The sequence below is a fragment of the Melampsora larici-populina genome, assembly GCF_000204055.1.
Source record: "Melampsora larici-populina 98AG31 unplaced genomic scaffold MELLAscaffold_2, whole genome shotgun sequence".
In the NCBI taxonomy this organism is placed as follows: domain Eukaryota; kingdom Fungi; phylum Basidiomycota; class Pucciniomycetes; order Pucciniales; family Melampsoraceae; genus Melampsora; species Melampsora laricis-populina.
Genome location: NW_006768766.1, coordinates 2,269,295 through 2,287,814, shown reverse-complemented (window position 1 = coordinate 2,287,814; position 18,520 = coordinate 2,269,295). Strand labels below are relative to the sequence as shown.

The 18,520-nt window shown below is 41.7% G+C and overlaps 4 protein-coding genes across 4 annotated transcripts; 3 read left to right on the top strand and 1 right to left on the bottom strand.

Annotated features, from left to right (window-relative positions):
• Positions 1–1,995: 1,995 nt before the first annotated feature.
• Positions 1,996–3,240, bottom strand: MELLADRAFT_123265 (uncharacterized protein; the record flags this gene model as incomplete). Its single annotated transcript, XM_007404321.1, has 4 exons — positions 1,996–2,202; positions 2,736–2,776; positions 2,837–2,907; positions 2,966–3,240. The coding sequence occupies 4 exons, from the start codon at positions 3,238–3,240 to the stop codon at positions 1,996–1,998; spliced, it is 594 nt and encodes a 197-aa protein (XP_007404383.1).
• A 2,603-nt stretch (positions 3,241–5,843) lies between these two features.
• On the top strand, positions 5,844–8,872 carry MELLADRAFT_89187 (uncharacterized protein; the record flags this gene model as incomplete). Its single annotated transcript, XM_007404612.1, has 11 exons — positions 5,844–6,235; positions 6,295–6,523; positions 6,604–6,788; positions 6,873–7,397; positions 7,492–7,495; positions 7,590–7,760; positions 7,863–7,869; positions 8,052–8,380; positions 8,452–8,502; positions 8,578–8,769; positions 8,864–8,872. 11 exons carry the CDS (start codon positions 5,844–5,846, stop codon positions 8,870–8,872), a joined length of 2,094 nt encoding a protein of 697 aa, XP_007404674.1.
• Positions 8,873–12,882: 4,010 nt separating this feature from the next.
• Positions 12,883–14,847, top strand: MELLADRAFT_101894 (uncharacterized protein; the record flags this gene model as incomplete). Its single annotated transcript, XM_007404613.1, has 4 exons — positions 12,883–13,592; positions 13,896–14,041; positions 14,106–14,321; positions 14,798–14,847. 4 exons carry the CDS (start codon positions 12,883–12,885, stop codon positions 14,845–14,847), a joined length of 1,122 nt encoding a protein of 373 aa, XP_007404675.1.
• A 1,312-nt stretch (positions 14,848–16,159) lies between these two features.
• MELLADRAFT_101893 (uncharacterized protein) lies at positions 16,160–16,954 on the top strand (the record flags this gene model as incomplete). Its single annotated transcript, XM_007404614.1, has 4 exons — positions 16,160–16,434; positions 16,494–16,564; positions 16,630–16,670; positions 16,751–16,954. The coding sequence occupies 4 exons, from the start codon at positions 16,160–16,162 to the stop codon at positions 16,952–16,954; spliced, it is 591 nt and encodes a 196-aa protein (XP_007404676.1).
• Positions 16,955–18,520: the final 1,566 nt, after the last annotated feature.

Genomic DNA, 18,520 nt, shown 5'->3' with positions numbered 1-18,520 from the left:
TTGGGTCAAGATGTTTGTGTACTGCTATTTTTTTTGTTGATGGAATATTAACATTAAAAAGTAAAGGCATAATTTGACCCTGACCAAGCTTGTCCAGGAAAACATGTATGCAAGTTGGCAGGTTGAGGGTATTTCATGCAAAAGGTTTGACTGTACATCAAACCTGATGCTCAAAATGTGTGATGGATCACTTTGAAATAAGCATAAAATCATATCTGGGGAGAATATTATGCTAATTCTCATTTTGGGAATTGAGAACCACATTCAAGATGATTATTTTAAGAAACTATAGTTTTTAGACATTTCTGACAGTATTTGTAAGCATATTGGGCTGATGTCAGCATAGTTTATATGCCTATAGAACCTGCCAAATACACCCCTTGTAAGCATATTTTCAGGAAAATATGCTTTCAGTCTTTATGCTGAAGTGTCCAACTTAAGCCCCCAACAGTTTTTATTCATCAAAACTTGATCACTATAGCAAAACATCCTTACTCAATGTGTACCTATATTGAGCAGCAACTGTGATACATGGAGACATTTCATGACTATGACATGACACAGGGTGTAAAGATTTTTTTTGCACATGACCATGCAACCTGTACACTCCATGACCCCAATTTGCCTGGAGTGAATCAGACTTTTTGACTTGGATAGTTCATTTTTACACTCACTGTGGGTGCACAAATCAAAATTTGATCCAGGGCCAAATGCATATATTTGCAAGCAGTGAGAGGAAGCAAAATGAAAAAATGACAATCCTTGATTTTGTATATTTTTACACTTGACAATTGCACCTCTTCAGGCCAGCTGCCGCATTGTCTCTTGTCAACAACATTATCTCATAATATCAATATGTGCTGTGCTACTTAGTATGCACCACCACAATTATGCATCAGCTACAACAATATTATGCTTAGATACCCCAGGGAGGAGTGTTATTTTGCTTAGGCTAAAATTTGGCTGTGTTACTCACAGAATGTTCTTTGCAGTGTAGTTCTCTAGATTCAAATAAATACTTGATGGTTGATGATCACGGTAGATTTTCCTGGGTAGTGACTAATTTGTAGTATGCAAATTTGGAAATTTAGTTAGTTTGATATGAGTCTCTGTAGTTATGTTCTCAGTCTCTACATTTTCACTCTTGTGCTTTGTTCATGTATCTTAGTCAATCTCAATCTCAAGTTTCCTTGAAGACAGAGCCTATCTTGTTTAGCAGCCACCCTCGCATTTAAAGAGAGAGCTAGAGCAGCTGACGAGTTTGTGATGATCCCCGTCTCATCACGTTCTTTTTTGAACATGGATATTGAAGGATGATACTGGAACACAGTGAGCACAAAAGAAAGAGTCAAAGAGAATACTACTTGATAATTTTAATTTCAAATTCTCTTACAGAGAATTATGGTTCTCAAACCTGTGCAAGAACTGTGCAAGACCGACGTGCAAGATCCGTGCAAGATTTCTTGCACCAATCTTGCGCATTAAATTTTTTGACGACCCCAGCTATTTTGTTCCAACTGGTACGAAAACCGTGCGAGACCGACGTGCAAGTTCCGTGCAAGTTCCGTGCAAGTTCTATTCATGTCTTGCACAGAAGTTGCTCGAAAATTGCACAAATTTTTGCATAGGTTTGAGAACCATAAATGTAATCATAAATTAAGAAATCGAATGTAGCTCTTCTGAAATATTTTGTATGACAAGTAAAATTCTAGTATATATGTTGAATGAGATCAAGAATTATCTAAGGTTGGATGACATGATTATCCCAATGTCAACTTTTCATACTCGTGTTACAAGTTTTGATAGAAGATCTTGGTACCTAGCATAGAAGTTGACCCAGTTCAAAGTTGACTGTTTTAATGATAGAAAAGATCCGGTATCCGTCAGACTCCCTCTCAAGTGAATAGGATAGATTGTGGATTGATATGAAGACACAGATATTTTGGATTACAACTTACCTAAGTGCGCGAGTCAACTATGTCTCCGGAATTACGTCTATTTCTTCTTTTCAATCCAGACAATTTTATCGTCATCGAGGGGATAGTGACAATCGCAGGTGTACCCATCACTATTGACATTTTTGGGGTCGTGAACAAGGGTTGATTTGTTGCCTAACCATGTTACTCCCATGGTTCCTGTCACGCAAGAGTAATCAACACCGTGTGCCATGTATGAGAGGACAGTACCACCATCACCCTTCCACTATTGTCACAAATCAGTCAGTATGAATGCTACTTTTTTATACATTACTTGCGGATCAGTACAGCATAATGAGCTCGCTGACGATAATTGTAGGACCCTGGAATACACCCATGGAGGGTACTTACGAAAAAACCGACCTTTTGTTGACGTAGTTTTTCGATACTAAACTGCACTTTATCAATACCTACAGGAGCACAAAAGATGCACCAGAATAAAGGCTTTCAAATGCACTAGCTCGCAGCCTGGTAGCACCAATATTACCTAAGATATATCAATGTAACGCCCAAAAAAGGGCCAAAAATCGAGGGTCGGTTTTTGGCCTTGGAGGTCGAAAAAAAAATTGCGCCATCGCGATTTGGGCCGCCGTGAGACACGATGCCGGGCTCTGTCTGGTCTCATCTGATAGCCCTACTCCATGCGCATCTTTTGAAGTGCTCTGCAGCTTCATAGAGGCACTGATGCGTAGTGTAGAGGCAAAAAACTGAAAATCATGCTCCGTCAGTACCCTCCATGGGTGTATTCCAGGGTCCTATAATTGTAGACTGCCAGTATTGGTAAATCTCGACGCGTGCGGCTGTTCAGACGCCAATCAGCTACTACATAGAGTTCTTCTCAAAATTAGAATGGTACGTACTATTATCGTCAATCGGATAACTTGCGGACTGAGAAAACCCACCTATAGGATCGCTTATACTCGGCTGGACACTGAAACAGAACCATGTCATTAGTATATAATGCAAACCCCATAGGTTTGCCAACCTACTAGACGCAGTTCCACAGCTTGTCGATGCAAAGATCCGGACGCCAGCCAAAGTCCTTCTTTTGAGCTTTGACTATGTTCAGAGCGTGTTGTCGTTCTTTGTCAGTAGGATACGGTTGAGGGGGCCACCTCTGCTCGCAAGGAGGAAGATCTCGAGGTAGCAAAGAGTGGGTCAGGGGGTATGTTGTTTCAATGTCTGATGGGTGCACTTTAATCATCACAAAAGCCTTGATGATAAAGATAGTGAAGAGTGTATTGCGAAACTTTGAGAAAGCCATATTTGATCGTTGAGCTCGTAAATGAAGATGAGGGAATGATGAGGTCAAGATTTTTTTTGAGATTCACGAATTTTATATCGAATTGGGAAGGCATCATTTGGCGCGTGGGTGGAATGTGAGATTTTTAAATCTTTCAGCGGTGTAAAGCCAGCGTAGGGTTGAGTTCTAGACAGTCACCATAAGGACACAGCCCAGAATCCCAGATGCATCAGAAAAAAGTATCTTGAAGAAAGCGCAATAGGTCACATGGCAATATGAGGATAAATTTGTCCAAATTTACTTTCGAGAATTCGAGCCAGACTTCAATGATTGATCGGATGTCAGCACAGGTCACCAAATCGTCAAGCTCTGCAACGAGGCTGTTCGACTTGGCTCTACTTGGCTACATACATACTCATTGGCGGTGCGCGGATGCAAACTTGCAGACAAAAATAACAAATTTGGCCAAATGTCTGTCCGCGAGGCGCGTGGACGTGGCCGCGCAGAGAGGGCGTGTGATTGTTCTACTTGAGACAACACGCGAAGTATCCAGCACAGTCTTACTGATATATGCTGCGTGACTTTAGTGTGCACCGCTACAAATATACACCAGCTACGACCATACGATAGATGATTCGGAGAGGCATACCTGTCTATCAAGCCAGAATCCGGCATGTGGTAATATTCTTCGCAGTGCAATCCGAAACCATTCTTTCGTATCACGAATTATGAACAAAAAATAAGTCGACGGAGAAGAGCACAATTGATAGATAAGACGATCTACTCTCAGTTGTTGGTATTACCCTGATCACGTGCCCTCAAAGGTTCTCTCACATACCACCAAAGAGAAAAAAATTATGATACATGGCTGGCATTCATTTTGTAATGTTTCCCTACATCACTTCATAACTTCTTTGGCAAATGAAAATTTGGTGTGCAACTTGATGTCAATGATCATCGAGTATACATCTATGATCTTACCTTATCTTACCAGCCCGGATCTCAACATATTCAAGTTAAGCTGTAAACCGTTCCAGTCATTCCAATATGAAGAAGGAACAGATCAAGATTCAAGTCTGCGCTTTCATTTTCAAACAAGGCAAGGCGCGCGCGTGAAAAAATTGAAAGAATGAGTCAAAGTCAAAGTGGTGGCTCTGATCTATCCTGATGCTCAATACATCGCAAGGTAATTGATCATGTCCACTATTCCTAATTTTACCAAAGAGAACTCCACTCAACTTCATAGGAAGGGTGTACAAAGGTAGCGCTGAAAGAAGCTTTGTCGTCTTTTTGAGAAAGTGGAAGTCAGAAATGTGAGGTCCTGATAATATTTATCAAAGCTGAAGGAATTATGGCTTATGGAGAAAGATATGTACAGGTCAGAACTGGGCAAAAACTGTTGACTTGTTTGTGGGGAGGAAGACTTTTCCACCCGTTTTTTTCCACCCGTTTTGTGGTGTAAAAAAAGGCAGGTGGAAAATTGCATAAGGTGGGGGGTCTTATGGAATTTTCCACTTTTTTTCATTTTTTCTCGCAAGTGGAAAACAAAAGGAGGAAAACCTAGGGTGGAAATTTGCATGCTGAGCCCAGCAATATCTAATTTTCCACCTCATTTCTTGCCACCTAAAAAGCGCGTGCAAAAGTCCGTGTGTAAAACTACATCCAAGGTACCTGAGATCGACTTTTCCACCCATATGTTTGCACTGAGGTAGGGATTTGCACCCTTGCTTTACACCCAAAGCGAATAGCTTGGTGTAAAAATGGGCTTTCGTGGTCAATACTCCATTTGAAAGGACGGGTTGCTTTCAACTCGTCCTTTTATGCTTTTTCGAAAGCACAAGGTGCTGTTCCTCAAACAAATATAAATACTCCCAGACTTTCGAAGCAGATCAATTCCCATCTGAGCATCGCAACATACAATCAACGGGCCATTTCACTTGATCATATTCAATCGCCTTTTGTTGGAAGGCAGTGTGCCAAATCAATAAATCGATTGATCCTTTTCAAATCACATCATACCAAAAGACCAAATCAATAAACCTCATTTCACTCGATCAATCATACTCAATCGCCTTTTGTTGGAAGGCAGTGTGCCAAATCAATAAATCGATTGATCTTTCTCAAATCACATCATACCAAAAGACCAAATCAATAAACCTCATTTCTCGTGATTTTATTCAATTGCCTTTTGTTGGAAGGCAGTGTGCCAAATCAATAAACCAGTTGATCATCATCATACCTGGAGAACAACCATACAAAATATAGAGTCTCCACCCTCATTGCTAGATATTTTACGTATCCATTCCAAAGGTATAATCCAAAACCACCAAACAGTTTCCATCACTATATTTGATCGATAAATGGACTGAGGCAGATTGATATAGATATTATGGAGGAGATGGATAGTTGAAACATGGCTTGATGGAGAGGGACAGGACGGATTGGGAATAGAAATATGGCAGCGAAAATTTTTAACAATCACCCTGTTACCAATTTTCTTTTCCTTACAATCAGATATCTTCCGAATCAAATAGCTTTTTCTTGTTTGTCTCACTCTCTCGACTATCCTTTAGAAGACCTCAACTTCAACTTTCAAAAAAGGCTCATCTCGATCTCTCTCAAAAATGTCCTCATCCAACAAGTTTACGCAAGATAGTCCAAACACCAAGGCAGGCATTCAAGCATCCCAGGCCTTAATCAACTCAAAAAACCTTGACAAGATAGTGGATATTCCACTAGATTGCTTTATCGGGGAGGATTCGAAACTTGACTCGCAAGGTTACCCACTGTATCCCAATGGAAACACTGTCTGGATCAAGCACCCAGATGTTGAAGCTCCCCTCAATTTCGGAAAAGTTGGTTTTAGTTACTCATCAAGAGTCTCATGGTCAAAGAATAAACGTATCAAGTCAACCAAGTTCAAGTGCCTCGGAGTACTGATGTGCAGTAATGATTTATGTGATTATCGTGGGCCACCCCCAACTGGAAAGGGGAAGATCCCGGAGCTCATGGCACAGTGAATACCCCTTCACTCTATCATACAATTTGGATCCTCATGCTGATAAACTGTTCCAGACACCCTACCTGCCTTGCACCACGCTGCAGCAAAAAGCTAGCTCACATAGATTGTGAAGGCACACACACCCGAGTTGACGTGGATATGGTCACAGGCTGGTCGAAACTTACTCATTCAGGCATCCATGGACACCCTTGGCCAGATTCAAAGAAGCCTGATCTGTTGTCAAAAGCAAAACTTGCTCAAGTGATTGTGAATAACCCGGATACAGCTCCTTTTCTACTCCGGGTATGTGTTTTCTTTGCGATCAAATTTGCAGCGACTATATTGAGATGTGATTGACTTGATGTGTGATTATGGATGCACAGGTTGGTCGATCAAACGCAGGGCAGGCTCCTATCAAGAGTGTAAACCAAATACATCCATCTCTGGGTCATAAAGACCGTCTGTCTTATCTTCGGCGTGACATATTGGTCAAGGCGGGCCTGATGCCCGCAAAAGCTAGTGATGGAGGCGGAGACAAGCTACTTCTAGATATGTTTCACTGGAATCAGTAAGCCACCTTGATCAGCTTCTACCTGTTTCTTCCGCTTGTCTGAGCATTACCTTCTCTGGTGTTTCAATTTTATTAATCCAGCCAGGGGTTGAAGATAATCTCATCATCATTTATGGACAACGAGGAGCACTTCACCTTCCAGACCCAGTGGATGGCTGAACGGCTGATGGATCGTGACGAAAAGAATGACGTATATCGAGGTGGACTTTTATCGGATGTTACATACAAGTTTTTTGAAAATGGTTATCTCCTTACGACATCTATGTACTGTGAAGATTTAATGAGATGGATCCCAGTTCAACTTACTTGGTTGCGAGGTCTCAAAGTCAGCCATTATAAATGTCATTTTGTCACTCTTCTGAAACAATTCTTTAAGGCCTCCATGACAAAGCATGAATGCGAGATCCTTTCTCGCCAAGTTGTAGACTTCTCGATGTCCCAAAAGGAGGGATTTGTACAAGCTTATATGGAGGTTTTTGGTGAAAGTGACCGTGCCCGGGTCATGCGATTGCTGAAAGGTTGTCAGGAGCACTTTCGTCAGCAGGTCACCCGAGTCAAGCGCAACCATAAAATCATTCCACCACGCTTAGAGGCAACGTTGGACCGGTTACGTTTTTTTCAACATGTAACGTGTCGCCCCGTAACTGGTTTACGCTATCGGTCGGGGCCGTTTTTTGTAACGTACTTACAGGTACGTTAGCCAGGTATGTCACAGTAATTTTTTTTGTGAAAATACGTTAGCATCCTTGTGACAGCCCTGGTTTTGAATTTTGGTGCGTTACATGTGGATCCACCAAGAACCTCCGTTATCGGCGATTGTCCTCCATCATCATGCTGAATCAACCATTAGGACACCTCACCATCATGTACGATGATGATGTGACCAACTGGTTGCATCATCAACTCATTCGACGAACCCCCACCCGGACGAAGATGACCGAGTCAGATGTTTTCAGTCCTACCCCTGATGTAAGTGTCGCTTTCATCAGAATCCTCCTCATTTTTGTTATGATTCGATTCCCATACTTCGATTGATTTTCTTTTGATTCCTGATATCCCTCCAATAACCAGATCGCAAGTGACCTCTTCTCTTCTATCATTTCCATCTTTTCTATCATTTCCTCTGTATCTTTGCTGAGAATCAATCCTAATATCACTTTCAATTTGATTTATCCCCTGATTTCAATATCTAGATATCTCGATTGGTTTCTACAAGTCTCAACTCTATTTCTAATCTCATCTTTGTCAACATGTGTGGAGACTCTGGATGTGAGACCGAATCCTCCCAACCCCGTCGCACATCTCGCATTACTACTCCTGTTCGATTGGAACTCGGTATGATTCAACCATCACAGGATGGTCGCTGTGCTCTTTTTCTTCCATCTCCTCAACTACCTCCTTCGAATGGAAGCTCAGCTCCCAATCCAACTGGCCGCAAACGAGCCCGATCCACCTCTAGATCCGACTGCGAGACTGTTGTGAGTCACATCGCCCCCAAACAGGCTGATCGATCCAACCGAAGTGGTATCGAAAGAATGAAGACTGTCAGGCAGAAAAATACCTCATTTCCCCAAACAAAAGGAAAGAAAGTAAGTCTGTTACCCCACGACAATTTCCCAGTCTCAAATTTAACATTTAGATTTGTTTATGTTTTTGGTAGGCTATTCCCACCGCTTCTACAGCCACCTCAGGAACTTCCAACCGAGCCGAAGTGAGTCCTTGATCTTGATGATCATCTCAATCTATGTATCGGTCTTCCTCAAAGACTGTTTTGTATTTTTTTTAGAGCGTCGCTCCTTTGGTACCAAGCCAAGGCCCTTCCGCTAACCTGCGCCAAGACTCTGACGATGAGAACGCTAGGATTCGTAAAAAATCTAAGACTTCTCAATCAAAGACTTCTCAACCCACTGGCGACAAGCAGGACGTCTATGATGATGTTGAATTATACTATGGTGAACCAACTTGTGGTCCAGATGATGTAAGAATTGTCTTTTTTGTTTTACATCATCTCACAGCTCTCCTCCCAGATCTTTTTTTTCACTCTCTATTTTCAAATGATTTTCTTTCTGAAGTTTAGCTGAACCAATACTTGAATCGATGTAGGAGCCGGATTGCCCGTGTGACTATCTATGTCTTTGGTGTGGAAAGTTATGCCGAGGTCATGGAACAACTCGATCGAACCTGAAGATTCACCGCGATGGGTCCAATCAACCTGGAAGATCCAAGCTCGGTTGCCCTAAACGCAAGGAAGCCATAGCGCGCGGCTGCAAGCTACCTCCGAGTGTCGCCGAGGTGCAAGCCAAGAAATTAGCAAACACCCATCAAGTTTCGACCATGAACAACTTCGTCACCGTCACTCCTAAGTTCGATATGTTGGTATTCAATCGTCTCTTGACGCTATGGCAGGTACGGCAAGCCTTGCCATGGACTCGAATAGAAGACCCGCTTCTTCAAGCGGCTTTCTATTACGCTCGACCTGATGCCCGCCTTTACAACCGTAAGTGGACCGCAAACGAGGCGAAAAACCTCCATCTTAATTTAAGAGACTCGGTTTATAGTGAGCTGGAAGTGAGTAGATAACCCAATATATTTAGATTTGACAAATATACTAATAACTTTGTTCATTCTTTGTCTCACATATTCATGTAGTCGATTCCAGGTAAGTTCACATTGACCCACGATGTTTGGACGGTGAAAGGGAACTTGTGGGCTTTCATAGGCGGTGTTGCTAGCTATATCAACAAGGACTGGAATTATGTGTCACGTCATCTCACCTTAAAACGAGTTGCTCATCATCATAAGGGTGCTTGGCTCGCCGAGCCGCTGGTTACTGTACTGAAGAAACGAGGTATCTATAAAAAGATAAGTATTTTATTCATTTGTTTTCTATATTTTCTATCTTTCTCCTTTCCTCTGGCCTGACTTCACTCTTTTTGATGTAGTACATGCTAGCTCATACTACTGATTCAGCATCAAACAATGTGACATTGGCCACTGAGATGCATCATCAACTTCAAGAACACGACGGGTATTCCTCAGATTACTCGTGGGATCCTGAGACCATGCACATCAAGTGCATGTGTCACAAGATCGGTCTCATTGTCAACGCAGGAATAGCTGCCCTCGGTCTTCCAACTAACAATCAACGACACGAAGTGCTCGGTTTCTTTCCTTCACCAGAAGACTTACCGACCATTGATGAAAACGATGATCAAGAAGAGATTGAACCAGCTATTCTAGTTGGTTCTTCACCCTCAGAAGAAAACAAGTCTGATGTTGAACATGATGAAGATGAATTGCACGATTTAGAAAAAAAAGAATTTCAAGATCTTGAGGACGATTATTGGGATATGGAGGCCATTGATATTGTACCTAAGCCAACCAAAACAAAATCGAATGGTTTGAAAGTATTGACTCAAGATGTTTGTAATTTTATTCCTTCTCATATGTTTTAAATCAAAGTTGACACCTTTTCCTATTTTAGCTTGACTTTGTTGTCAAGAAGATCACACGATCCTCTGCCTGGCGCGAGGACTTTAACGCCCGTCGATTGGATCCGAGGCGAAAGCAACCAGATGGTGAAGGTCCAGGACGCTCTTTGATTTCCGGTCACGGTATCCGTTGGAACATCTGTCTGGACAGATGGGAGCGAATGTATGAGAATCGAGATGTATGTTATCCCGCTTAGTTTCAGAAGCTTTTTTCCGGTACTGAACAGTTGGTCATGCAGGTCATCGATGAGATGCTCAAAGAAGATGCGGCTAAGTCTCAAGCGAAGAAGTCCAGAAATTATAAGAGACCTTCCAAAAAAGCCTCTGGATATTTTCAAGAGACCTTCTTCTCCATCTCAGACTGGAGGAATGTAAGAGACTTACTTGATGAAATGCGAGTAAGTACCTTTGTCTTTCACACTACATTGAGCACCTGATTGATTACTGACTTGAGTTTTTTTGAACAGCCATTCAAGACTCTGACGAAGTGTATGGAGGCCAATGCACCAACTGGTTGCATGGTCCTTGCTGAATATCAGAATCTACTTACTTCTTTGACAGCACGATCTGCTGCGATTCCATATGACGATCGCATGCAACCATTCTTGAAAGCTTGTATTGAACGAACCAAAGTTTACTATGACGAAGCCCTCCATTGCAATACACTTCTCATGGCCGCTGTTTTCCATCCGTCCCTTCGATTACGGTTTTTCGAACATACCCTTGGAAACGATCATGCGATAACCACCCACACAAGTGATTACCTTAACAATCAGTTTACTCATCGCCAGTCTGAACTACAACTAGATCATCCATCTAAATCACCTCAAAGTCCTCAACTCGAAACCCCGGAAACTCATGTTCCCGATATATATCGACTGTATCAGACTCAATCTAACTCATCAGTGGCTAATGAGTTGGAGCGTTACTTGAAGGGCGACGACCCATTGGTTTTGTCGGGTTTCGATAATGGTCCTGAGTCCGTTCTTAAATGGTGGAAGGTAAGTGAAATTCAACAAATCAACTGATTTTCATTTAATTTCACTGATGCTCTTTGCCCGTCTCATCTTCAGGAACATCAAGATAAGTATCCTGTCCTGGCTTCCTTAGCACGGGACTACCTATCGGCCACAGGTTCTTCAGCTGCAGCTGAGCGAACTTTTTCAGCTGCAGCTGATGTCGCTACTGCCGTGCGAGGTCGTTTGGCGCCTCGCACCATTGAGATGTGCGTGGGTAGTCGCCTGTGGCTACGCAAAGGGGTTGGCATTACCGATGATTATGAAGAAGTTGGTTTGGTCATCCAAGCTTGGGAGGAATTGGTCAAGAAGAGAAAAGGGAAACAAAAGGCTCCCCCTTAGCTTATGCCTTCAATTGAATCGATTGCACAAATCTCACATAAAATTTTCTCCTTTCTCAACGTTTCATGTATTTTCTCAGCTTCACAGATAAAACTTAATTATTTCAAATAAGAACTCTTTTTTTTCAATCTTGTGATCAAAAAAAATTGTTATATTTCTTTGCTTCTTTTGGTTGAACCACTTTTCTGACCGAAGATCTTTTTTTTAATGTTTTTTTTCTTTTTCTGCCTGCTTTTGCTTGTTTGGCCGTTGCGTTCCGACTTTTTTGCGATCACCTCCGTTGCGTTTTTGTTTGTCCTGGTTCTCCAAAAATTTGTATCGTTGCACTCAAAATGAAATCTGACAGCCTTGTGTTACGTTATCACATCGTGATAACGCCCTTTAAAATTTGACCGATACGTTGGCCAATAACGTGTGAGTAACGTAATTTAGCGTAACGGTCCAACGTTGTTAGAGGTTATTATGAGCTTTTTCACTGAAATTCATAAGGGGGTGATGTTTGCTTATTTATGTATTTCTCATTGTGGAAATATCAACAGTCTGACTTCGCCGCACTTGCAATGGGTTTGCTACAAGAAAAGGAAGACGGGGGAAAAACTCACAAAGAAAAGCTAGAATACATTCGTCAAAAGTTTCCTAAAGTAAAGCGATGGTTAGACTGGTGGCAAATGTCAGATGTTCAAGCAATGGTATTTCCAAGTCGTCGGCCCCTCCCGGAAGACTTGCCCGATGCAGACCATGGATTACCTGACACGACAAACGCACAAGAGTCAATGCATTGAATATATTACATGTTGTGGTGAAATATAATTTTGTCTCTAGAATCAATCTGATTTGTATATAGCTGACTCATAGTTACATCCACCTGTGGGTTCTACCAGTGACGGTAAGACATCCTTGCAAGTTGGGATGGTTCAGCTCTTTGCATTAGTTCGCTGCCATGAGCATGATCATCAGCAGATTCTCCGTGGTATCTCGGTCGAATACGGATCTCAGAGCAAGACCTACACCTACATTGCTCAGTCGCTTGGTCAGAAGAAGCCTGCAAAGCGGAAACATGAGAAGACTGACGGAAGAGCTCCAGATACTACTGAGGCTTTGATTGGCAAGGGTGCAAAGCTTGGGCGGCCTAAAGGAAGTCTCAATGTTGACCGCAATCCGGTGACTACCTACCAGAGTTATTCAGCCTCAGATGTAGCAACTTCTAGAAATCGATGTTGGATGGCTTCAGTGTTAGAATAAATGTATTGCTTGTTCAGCCCTCATTGGATTCAAGGATCTCGTGGACGGGAAACCGACATCTTTACGATTATCACCTATCATTTTGACTCACGTGCAACCTACGAGCTCAATCAGTCCGGTGGGATCAAATCCATACTCACTAAAGCACAGAATAAGATTGCTCGTGCTCTAGATAAGAAATATCAAGGTTCATTTCGGCCTGGATGTTTTGCCTCTGCTGACTATTTCATCGAAGTCATTCTTGATACATCAAAAAATAAAGCTGTAATCCTCAAGACCCTCTTCAATTTCACCAACACTTTACAATATCATTGTGCACATTTCCCAGAGAAGCATCACTCTGAAGATACCCGCACTGAGAACACTATCAAAATCACTCGTAATGCATTTGATGGTGCCGAAATCGATCATCACAACATTTCAGCTCTCCTTGAACAGTGGACAACAACCGGAATCACTATCAAATGTGGTAGAGTCTGTACTACATGCAAAGAACACCAAAAAGCACATTATGAGGAAGAATCAACATCGACTCCTACCACACCATCATCAGAATCTTCAACTGTGGAAGTGGTAAAACAAATACCAAATTCGTCCTTTAATCCTCCAGATTTAATCAAGCACTCGACACTCAAACTCGAATCCAAGCCGCTTCACCTTTACTTTCATCTTGAAGTCACATCAATACTAGACTTGGATGAACGTGCTAGGTTTATGAGCAAGATGGATTGGCCGGCTACTTTGACACTTAATGGACATAGATACTTATTAATGTCTCGTGGCTACTGGAATGCAGCTCACTTCTGGACAAAGGTCGTACGGAATCATGATGGATTACCTGCAGTTTGGCTTTTTGATGATAGCAAAAATGCAGGCTTTGCACGCCTAATAGATCGTAAAATCTCAAATATTGGCGGGCCGTCTCCAAACACCAGTTGGCTTTTCTACTCGCGCGAATCCACCATAGAAGAGGATTCTTCCCTGCGTAAATCAGTCGAGCTTATCAAGCGTAGTAATCCAAACTATCCTGGATTCATTACCTCTCAAGGTGTAGCTGAATTACTTGCACCTCATCGACCTCAGATACTTGAATCAACTAAGGAAGATTTATGTGCCTCAGATGGAAACACAGATGAACTTTTCTTGGAAACTCGAACTGGTGTGCAATCATTTTTTCTATGTGATCCCTTCCACAAGCTCTGATCTATAAAATGTGATTACAGTAAACAACCATGCAAATAATGTTAAGGTAGATAAAAAGGTCAAGGTGAATCAAAAGGTTTCAGTTTTAGAAGCTGAAGTTGATCCTTCAACGGCGGAAATTGATGGGACAGCACCATCCAAGAGGCGTAAGGTCAACAAAAGGGCAGTTTTGACAGATTCAAAAGATGTTCTTGCAGCAGGTGACACTTCAACGTTGAAACCAAAATCTCCAAAAGGTCAGTAATTACATATTTACCCTCACTTAAGGCACAGCTCACATGTTGCATGTTGTTTGTGCAAAAGCAGTAAACAAAAAAACTAAAGGTTGGAAAGGGTGGGCTATTGTTGAGGTTGAGAATAAAGCTCTTGACAACACTGATGTAGGAGTATTCAATTTCCAAGAGTCAATGGAAGAAGGTAGTGTGCGGAAGTCAAAGCGTAAGAGATGAGGAGGATGGTATTGTTCTTGTCTCTCCTAAACTTGTTTGCTCATTTATTCAACTAGTGAATCAAATTGTTGCTTCTTTGTTTTCTCCTTTAATATTTCTATACCTTCTTTTTTTGTGATCATTTCTTTCTCTTCTGGTATCAGTTCTGCTCCATCTAATTTGTTTGAACCTGTCAAATCATGTTTACCAGAAACCAAAGCAACACAAATTTTGAAGAGGAGAAAAAATTCTTTAAAAGATAGTTATATTTTTTATCTATAAAGGTTTACAATTGCCGCTTGAAGTGCATTTAACGGTCAATCATCAGGTATGATGATGTAATTAAAGGTATTTGATGAGTGGTTCAAAAAGTTAACTTGTATTTTTTGGCCCGGTCAATCATTTGGTACAATGATATAATTGAAGGTGTTCAAGTCATAGGATGCATCTCAATAATGAAAGTTCAATATCACATTGAACTTTTCCCTTTGAGCGTAAAAGGAAGGTGTAATTTTCTACATTGGTGGAAACAACTGGATGGAAAATTCTATCTGAGGTGGCTTATATAGAATTTTACACACAAATATTTTTACACTCATTTTCTTGTGGAAAGAATTTGGGTGGAAAATTGCATATTGCCGGGCCCAGGATGTAATTTTCCACCCTAGTTTTTCCACCTTTTGTTTTCCACTTGGGAGAAAAAATTGAAAAAATGCGGAAAATTGCATATGATCCCCCAGGTTATGGAATTTTCCACCCGCCTTTTTTTACACCACAAAACGGGTGGAAAAAAACGGGTGGAAAAATATAGGTCCCCCTTATTTGTCACGTTGGACCCCGGAGGGATGTCCGGTATCAAGGGAGCATAGACCATCGGGCAAAATAAAGTATATAACAATCACCTAAAGATATAAAACCAGTACAGAATTGCTCCACAAGTGCATCTTTCGGTGTGCATTTCGAATGCCGTGCAATCATATCACTGTCTCTCATCACTCATGATATCAGTCATGATGAATGTTTGAACAACATTAAAATCGGAGGTATTCGCCAGGCTCGTTTTTTGCAACACATGGTACGCTACGGCGACGAATACTAGCCAATACAAGCTCAGCGTACGTCATTGACGCCTAGTCGGTACCTGCAATTAAATCACAACAGCTCGTGTCTGAAAAGTTCTTAGACTCTCCTGATAGCAAGGGTCGGCATCTGATGGCATCTGTCGTTCGGGAGAGTTCTTTTCATTATCGAAAAGGTTTTTCTTGATCACAATCAAGCTTCACTTTCACGTAGATGATATAAGATCAAGCCCGTTCCGATAGCCTATTATTCCTCATTGGTGGCCTAAACGCATCATTTACTACATATTGGAGTCATTATCAAAATACTCATGTCGCCGCTCTTCTTAAGCGTTCCTGTCCCGACCCTAAAATCAAGTACTAGGTACATAAGATGAGCCACTACCACGTTACTTGTTATTTCAGAGATGAGGCCTGGTTGCCTAGAGCCTAGCTTGTTTGTGGGTCTGAAGACTTTGTGCAAGTCAAATCACGACTTTGGCCACATGTGACATAGAAAGAGTCCTCCATTTGCACCCTTGATCTCACCATCCCTTCTCAGTTTCCTTCAAAAACTTAAGATCCCAAATGTCCTTCATCAAATTTTGCACTACTCTCTTGACTCTCCTTGTCATTGAGGCTTTTATGGTGACCAAAGTTCACCCAGCCGCGTCTCCGCATATGTCACCTCTCAACCCCGCCTTGGCACCACGAGCTCTTCCTCCTTGCCCGCAAATATGGCCCGATAAGCCATACCCCACTGCCCGGGAACGTCTTCACGACTTGACTTTGGACGTCAAAGCAATCAAAGGCCCAGGATGGCGTCCATCGGTTTGCGACAAGCCGCTGTGGAACTGCGTATTGTGGGTACTTCCGTTGTGATTTTTGCCTTCCTGTACTGATTATATCTTCGTACTGTCAGCGTTCAGCGCGGGGTTGAGCCGAGAAGGGGTGGATTCAATGAGTCGGCACGTTTTCCGATTGAGAATGGTAGTACGTGCCATCACAGGCCAAGCACTTTGAGAACAACATGAGCAGCTGACTGGACTTTAAAATAGATCACGTTGAGGTCTATGAATACTGGCAGTCTACCATGCAGGTAAGAGAGCGCATTGTGTTGTACAATCTTACGAGTGTTTGTGAAGCAAAGCATGAAAGCTGACTGATTTTCGAATGTAGTGGTCAGCTCCAGGTGGAGGTGGAGCCGTGAACTCATACATGGCACATGGTGTTGATTATGTCTGCGTGACAGGCACCATGGCAGTAAAGTTTTTAGGCAACGCATCAATGCTGTTTGGCGACCCCAAAAACCCCAACCTCCATGTCTGTGAATGCCATTATCCACTCGATGATGATAAATTTATATTCAATAGAAAGGTTTAGTCAAGGCAATACATATGTATGCTGTAAAAGCTTAGCATACCTTGGACGGTCTCTGGCTTGCAATAAAACTTTCTTTGCATCATTTGCTCCTTGGACATGAACTCAACCTCAACCTTTTCGACTTGAAATTTTGGCCTTTTCGATCCTCATTCCGTCATATACATCCTCTCTGATACATACACCGAACTACGATTTCTGGATCAACCCTCCGGTTGAAATGGTGTTCATCAAAAAGAAAGGGACTTTCTGATGTTTTTTTTTGAAGTTTATAGTTTATATCATGATATCTGTTTGAATAGTATGCGCTCATGTACACAGCGCTCAGCAATCCATCTTCCCGATCCAAATGTATCCGTAATTGAGTTCTCCATCTGTATCTTTTCCAATCTAACGTCGCGCTTCATTCGAATTTCATGTACTTATATTTTTTGATCTCAATCTCAATTTTCTCGAAGACTCGTCCACAAGTTTAATGTCAAAGCTCTCATCTGAAAGAGAGTAAGAGCAGCTCAAGAGTTTTCCCATATGCGGTCCCTGTTCATAACGGTTATAATGAAACTTGCATCCTTACAGACGACAACTATATAAAGCGCAGTGAAAAATAAATGGAAAAAATACTTGAACCAAAAACACTACTGGTTCATCTTCTCGATTGATAAATAAAAATTAATGATGATTAATTTTCTACTATCATAACACTTGAGAAAATAATGGCTCTTCTTCAGAGCCCCTGGTTTTATAAACTCTGCGAGACCTGTTTCCAACCCAGTCAAGTTCGTCAGCAAAGAACATGTACTTATGACTCGTAGCATAAATTAAGATCTAAAAGGTCTTGGAAATCCAACTTGGGTTGTCATCCGCTTCAATCCATCCAAGATGAAGACAGAAAAGATCAAGATGTAATTTCAGCTCATTCATCTTCAAAAACGCAAGTGGCACGTGTGAAGAATCAGATAAGATCATGATCACTGTTCTTACTTTGTCCGATGAGATCTCTATTCACCTGCATAGTATCAGAAAGAATGTTCATACAAGAATAGTGCGAAAGGAAGCTTCGGGAGGTTCTTGATCAACGTCTTTTCAAAGAGTCGAACTCGAAACCGCCTTCAGCTTGAAGTCGTCAAATCAAAGAGGAAGCCAACAAGACTGTATCAATACTAAAGGTGTTAATGCTTGCCAAAGAAAAAGTGTGTTATAAGGGACTACACAAGACTGGTAAAGTTGTTCAGAGGATTTACTGACAAACTTGGCGTAAGTCTGTCCAGTTGGATAATTATTTGTAGATATTTATCGTAAACAAATCTTGTGTGTCACATTTGAGGCTGTTTGAGGTTGGGGAACACGAAGGGCACAGACCATGATTAGGTGGAAGAAAGATGAAGAGCGAAATCTGTTTCCTGCAATCACTGTTTCGCCCTCACACGAAAACTTCTCACCGTATCATCGACATCATCTCCTCCGTCATCTTGGAAGTCTAGACCAACGTGAAAATCGGAGGTTTTCTATCGGGCTTCTGTTCTGCATCGCAGGGTATGCTACGGTCAGTGTTGAAGATCCAAGACTTTA